Below are 6,577 nucleotides of genomic sequence, written 5' to 3' on the forward strand. Positions count from 1 at the left end.
TGTGCTCTTGAGCAGGTGGTGTTTTTGTGCTCTTGAGCAGGTGGTGTTTTTGTGTTCCTGACCTGGTGGTGCTTTTGTGTTCATCTTACGTTGCACCTCAATCACTTCGACACCTGATATGTAGCACACTGTGCACCTGTTCAAGCAACGTCGATTTTGTGGTCAAAGTGAGCTAATGTGTAGAACATGCATTTGATTACTATAAATAAAATCATTCGAGCAGGTCGTTCGGCAGAAGTAAATAGATATCTCATAAACCATCGTTTTTGACATTTTTATGTTTCAGTTTCTATATGTGACTGTTTAATCATGCCACGTTCAAAAGCAGCCTTGGAACTATCTGAATTTCAAAGAGGTCATATAGTGGATTATTCTAAAGGTGGACATAGCATAAAATCGCAGAAAACTTTGGGGATCCCGCTTAATAGAGTGAATGTAAAATTCACCAGAGAGTGGAAGGAGTTCAAATCATCTCGACCAGGTCAACCAGGGCCCTCTGGCAGGACCTTTCTCTTTGTTAAGAGAAGTGTGGAGGATAATCCTCGTTGCAAGGCTTCTGACATAGAACAAGTTGATGTCAGTCCCAGAACAGCAGTCAGATATCTCTACAAACTTGGTTACTATGGCAGAGAAACAAGAAAGAAGTCACCTCTTCGATCAGCCAACATCAAGCGGAGAAAAGATTGGGACAGTGAGATGTTGGAGAGGGCACTAGCATTTTGGGATACTGTCATATGCTCTGATGAGTCCAGATTTGTTGTATTTCCTGACAGTGGTCGAGTGTGGGTCTGGAGACTCTGTGATCAAGAATTTAATGTGAAAAGGTTACAACCAACAATGAAACACCGCACCTATTCTGTGATGGTCTGGGGAGCAATTTGGAGCAATGGTTGACCAAAGTCGGTGGAGTGTGAGGGAAACATAAACAGTCCATATTGCAGAAAGGACTCCTTCCAATCGTCTCCTTGTCACATAGCTAAAATAACCCAAGATTTGTTGGATATGAATGGTCATCAGATACGTACCCCATTGAACATCTCTGGGACATAATGGGCAGGAGACTTCATAAAAGGAACAAGAAAGCATCTTGTAAACCAGATTTTTTCAGATTACTGTATGAAACTTGGTAAGAAATTCCGCAAGAAAATATTCGTCATCTGATCAGTAACATGCCTAATAGGGTCTCGTGTTATAACAATTAATAAATAATTTGAGAGTATAATTTCAGATTTAAATAAACTTTAATGATTTACTTCTGCCATGAAGTACACTCTAAAAAACATAGAGCAGGGTCTTTGGCTTTAGGGTCTGACGAGACGTTCACGCGGCTTAGGCCTTTGTGGATGCGAAACCAGTGGACATATGACCGGACATAAGCTTAACTATTTATAAATATATGTGTGTGTTTATGTGTGTGTGTGTGTGTGTGTGTGTGTGTGTGTGTGTGTGTGTGTGCGCGCGCGTGTGTGTGTGTATCTGTGTATGCGTTACGTGTATGAGCTACACAATGGATTCATAACCAAAACTCGAAATCTCGGTCTTTATGGTTCCCATTGTCCTCGGAAGTTGCACTTAGAATTTATTAGGTCAGCCTTACAAATTCGCCCTGTGTTAAGTGACAAAAGAGTTCAAACTAGATAAACCCATCCACCTCCATTGTGAACGACCTAGTTCGACTTTAGCACAGCTATATGTTGAAATAACCGTGGGTAGCAAGCTGGCAGAATCGTTACCTCACCGGACAAGATGCTTAGCGGCTGTTCTTTCCAGTTTAACGTTCTGAGATCAAATGTCATCGAGGTCGACTTTGCTTTTCATACTTTCGGGTTCGATAGAATATGTAACAGTGTGGTCGATGTAATTGTCTTCCACCTTCTCTCAGAACTGCTGGGCTTGTCTCGAAAATAAAAAAGGATATATTGAGATACTCGTGGGAAACATTCTCTTTCCTTTCGGTCACTTGTAGACAGTCTCTTTTTGCCATCATGAACCTTAGCTTTTACACACACACACACACACACACACATATATATATATGTGTGTGTGACTTCGTGTGTACCGTTGGCGATTTTTTTCCTCGTCTTCCCTTCTCTGGATCTTTCCTTCTCCTATGTTTCCGACGAAGAGCTCCGCTCGAAATGTTAAACCCCCCTTCTCTCCTTCTTTCCTGAGCGTCCAATAATACTTTATTTATTCCACGTCCTCGCGTTGTTGTGTTTTTTGTGCTTTCTTGTTTGGATTATCTCTTATATATATATATATATTATTATATATATATATATATATATATATATATATTATTATATTATATATATATTATGTATTTATGTATGATATATATAACATACATGCCAAACATACTGGTAACATCGTGCAAATTTGCTTGATTTACCGTTATCCTTCAACACATCACGGTAACAAGATTCTATAAGTACTGACAAGAGATTCTCTGTCAAAATTGACTCCAACTCGTCACCGTTGTGAAACTTTGTAAATGATCAATAAAATTTCTACTACGTTATTTCCTTAACTATGCAACACGTGCTCCTTCTTAGACACCCTAGACTGTTACAATCTATCAGTTACACTTATACCGTTACAATTGGTTACGTTTAACCATTACATATGTATATTACCGTTTCTAAAAGTGGCGGTGCTTAACATGTCATGGTTAAGGAACTGTCCAAAGATCATAGTAAAATGTGTGACGTCCTGACTCAAGTCACTGATTCTACTGTTCCGATGCATCACTATAGTAACAGCTCTTGGTTCTGGCAGCGCACCCCTGTAACACTGGTGTTTCGAGGAAGGAACAGACCTGCAAGAGAGAGAGGAAAAGTAAATAAGCATTGATGTGAACCCATTTCTCGCATATTTATTTGATCAAAACCTTGGAATTTGTGTGTGTGTCTGTGTGTGTATATGTTTATCAGTGCGTGATTGAACACGGAAAGCTTGTTAATGGAAACCCAATCTACAAGTCGCCAGAGACTACCCCTATGCTCGACCCTTAAAATCTCACAAACTCAATTAATGGTAACAGCATATTTTGTTGTTAATGTTGCTGGTGCGGTGGTTTAGCCCCAGGTAAACTTCATCTAGTCGTAATCATGGCCTAATTTGTATTACATCAGGGGTGGGGAAACTTTTTAGTGCGGCGAGCAAGAATTTCCCAAGAAAAAGGTCCGCGGGCAGATCACGAGTTCTAACTGTATATATCTTGTATATAACTATGTATAATCCGATATACATTAATAAAGATAAGTTTAACACATTAAATTAACGCGTAACATCTTCATTAACGCCGCCACTGAATTTAGGACGTTTATATTACTTAAGAGGTATTCTATATTTTTCAGCTACAGTGTAGTTGGGTCTCAATGTGGTGGTACCAACCTAGCAACATGTGTTTTATAGTGAAACCAAAATTTCCATTCAAATGGCAATTATAGGACGATTTCTCTTCGAGTCTGACCATTTTAAGTCGTAGTGGAAACGCGACCTATGTCGCAAATAGGCATCCGAATATTGTATAAATTTTTTGATTGAAAAGTTTACTATATTTTGTACATATGAGTATATTTTGTACATATGAGCCTGCGAGCACAATAAATTGGGCTCGTGGGCTCAACTGCGCGCACAGGTAGGGTTTCCCCATACCTGTATTACATCAAGGAATACAGTGCTCAATATGTCTATATCATTCATATATATTTTTTCCTTCTGATTTGTTAGAGTTTTTCTTGGCAGCTATTTCTAGCGGCTGGATGATTCTTACACTTAAGAAATGTAGGTCGCATATTACGTCAACGTTATATGAAGTCACAAGGACATACACTACTCACACAGGCTTTGACACATACATATCCTTAAATGTGTGTGAGATGGGCCGCTACCATCAACGCACTCATACAGTGTTGATGGTAGCTGAGAATTTATATTCAGGCGTTGGGGCGGAAGGGTGGGCTGTGGCGGTGTCATAACTACTTTTCTTGTATTTCCTATTAAGTGTCGGTCGTTTTCTATATGTAAGAGTTCTTGCATTTGTTATAACATAGCGTCATGTGATTGAGACAGTGTAGCTGTGCGGTAAGAGGTTTGCTACCCGACCACACGGTTCCGTGTTCAGTCCCACTGCGTGGCACTTTGGGCAAGTGTCTTCTGCTATAACTTCGGACCGACTAGAACCTTGTGAGTGGATTTGATGGACAGAAACTGAAACAAGCTCGTTGTATATATCATTTATCTTTTACTTATTTCAGTAATTTGTATATATGTATATATACGGGCCGCTGAAATCTACAGGTTTTTTTCTTTTCATTATCTCTCTGTGCATATTTTCTCTTATTTCTCTCTGGTGAAGAACGTAGGCTCGAAACGTAAAAGACTTTTTCATTTTTCCGAGCGTCAAGCTGATACACTTACTTGTTGTTCATCCACCTGTCTTCCTCTTTTGCTCTATAAATTTCAACTATATACATATGTGTGTGTACATATAGTGCAGGAACGTGGCTCAGTGGTTAGTGCGTAGTGCTTATAGTCTTGAGGTTGTGAGTTCGATTCATAGACCGGGCTGTGTGTTCTTGCGTTCTTGCGCAAAACACTTTATTTCATGTTGCTGCAGTCCACTCACCTGTAGAAATGCGTTGCGACGTCACTGGTATGCGTAGGTAAGTGCTGGTCTTCCACAAAACGACCTTGTCTCGGAGGGGAACTTTCTAGGTGCAATCCCATGGTCATTCGTGACAGAATGGGATATATATATATATATATATATATATATATAGGCGCAGCAGGAGTGGTTGTGTGGTAAGTAGCTGGCTTACCAACCATATGATTCCGAGTTCAGTCCAACTGCGTGGCACTTTCGGCAAGTGTCTTTTATTATAACTCGGGTCGACCAAAGCCTTGTGAGTGGATTTGGTTGACGGAAACTGAAAGAAGCCCGTCATATAATGTGTGTGTGCTTGTGTGTCTGTGTTTGTCCCCCCACCATTTCTTGACAACCGATGTTGGTGTGTTTACGTCTCTGTAACATAGCGGTTGGCCAAAGAGGGTGATAAAATAAGTACTAGGCTTACAAAGAATAGTCCTGGGGGTGGGGCGGGATCTGCTCGACTAAAGGCGGTGCTCCAGCATGACCGCAGTCAAATGACTGAAAGAAATAAAAGAATATATATATATAATATATATATATATATAGATATATATATATATATATATATATATATATCTTAGGATGTGACAACAGATTATAAACAAACTTTGGAAGCGTCGAATGTGTTTGGTAATTTACAGACAAGAAAGGAAATTTCGAACGCAGTATGGTAAAGTCAAACTCGGCGGAATTCAAACTTAGAACATAAGGACGGACGAAATACCGCTATGAATTTTGCCTGGTGTGCTAACGATTTTGCCTGCTCGCCGCCCTTTTTGTGTGACAGTAATTATTAACAGCGTACCATCAAAGTATTCTGGTGTTTGAAATCGATTGAACGGCGTAACTCCTTTTCCCCAATAAGGGTTCTCTAGATTATTACACGACCCATCTGCTGTACGATAAAGTGAGTCAGGGTCACACGTAATTGGAGTGGTAAAAGAACAAGTTGCCAATAACATTACTTCAGCATTTGATTGTTCTGTTGTACTGGTTTCCGTTTCATTTTGTCTGTAAAAGAAAGAGAAATTGCTTTACAGTATTTTAAGGTTCTAAGTTCAAATTTCGTGGATACAAACGTATGAAATGCATGAATGTATGAAAGCCTTACTTTTCATAAATAGAGGTAAATGAAATAAATATCATCTACGTCCTAGGGTTTATATTCTCTACTGCTCCTCATTCACTGATAATTTCTGGTCTTGTACTTTGGTATGAATGGGCATCCAGGACATAACTGTCTCGAGTTCGAGGACTCTTGGGTCGGTTACCAAGTTTCCACGACATATAAAAATGAGATCACAATAACTTCCCTGAGCAGGACGTCAGTCCATTGCAGAGAGTTACCCATTTACGACTGAGTGGACTGGAGCAACGTGAAATGAAATGTTTTACTCAAAAACACAACGAGGTGCCAGGTCCGGGAGTCGAAACAACGATCTTCAGATCGTGTGTGCAACAACATAACCACTAGGCCACGCGCCCCCATTGAGATGATGGTTGCAATGCATGTGTGCGCGCGTCTATGCACACAGTTTAGGGTGAACAATAACCACAATCTACCTTCATCCACCATGTTTGTATAAATCGATATGGCACTCCGTCGGTTACAACGACAAGGATTCCACTTGACCCGATCAACGGAACAGCCTGCTCATGAAATTAACGTGCAAGTGGCTGAATACTCCACAGACATGTTCTCTTTGCTCCGGCAGAAGGTAATGGCGAAACTTCTGCTGACTCTTTCGCCACAACTTTCTCTCACTCTTTCCTCCTGCATCTTGCAGCTCACCTGCGACGAACCGGCGTCCCGTCCAGGTGGGGAACTTATACACCAAGAAACCGTGAAACCGGCCCTTATGAGTCAGGCATGACTCGAGAAGAACCAACAAACACTGCTAGTTCTACCTCACTCTCATC

General features: G+C 40.5%; 1 protein-coding gene across 1 annotated transcript in view; it reads right to left on the reverse strand.

Moving 5' to 3' along the window:
* LOC115221248 (chorion peroxidase-like) overlaps positions 1-5,688 on the reverse strand; it is a 35,452-nt gene extending 29,764 nt beyond the window's left edge. Inside the window, exons 1-2 of the mRNA XM_036510601.1 lie at positions 5,456-5,688; positions 2,637-2,818 (exon numbers count right to left, since the gene is read on the reverse strand). Coding sequence (XP_036366494.1) covers positions 2,637-2,818; positions 5,456-5,619 — 346 coding nt within the window. The 5' untranslated portion in view covers positions 5,620-5,688. The remainder of the gene's footprint in view (positions 1-2,636; positions 2,819-5,455) is intronic.
* Between the last annotated feature and the right edge of the window lie 889 nt (positions 5,689-6,577).

This window comes from Octopus sinensis, linkage group LG18, assembly GCF_006345805.1.
Source record: "Octopus sinensis linkage group LG18, ASM634580v1, whole genome shotgun sequence".
Lineage (NCBI taxonomy): Eukaryota > Metazoa > Mollusca > Cephalopoda > Octopoda > Octopodidae > Octopus > Octopus sinensis.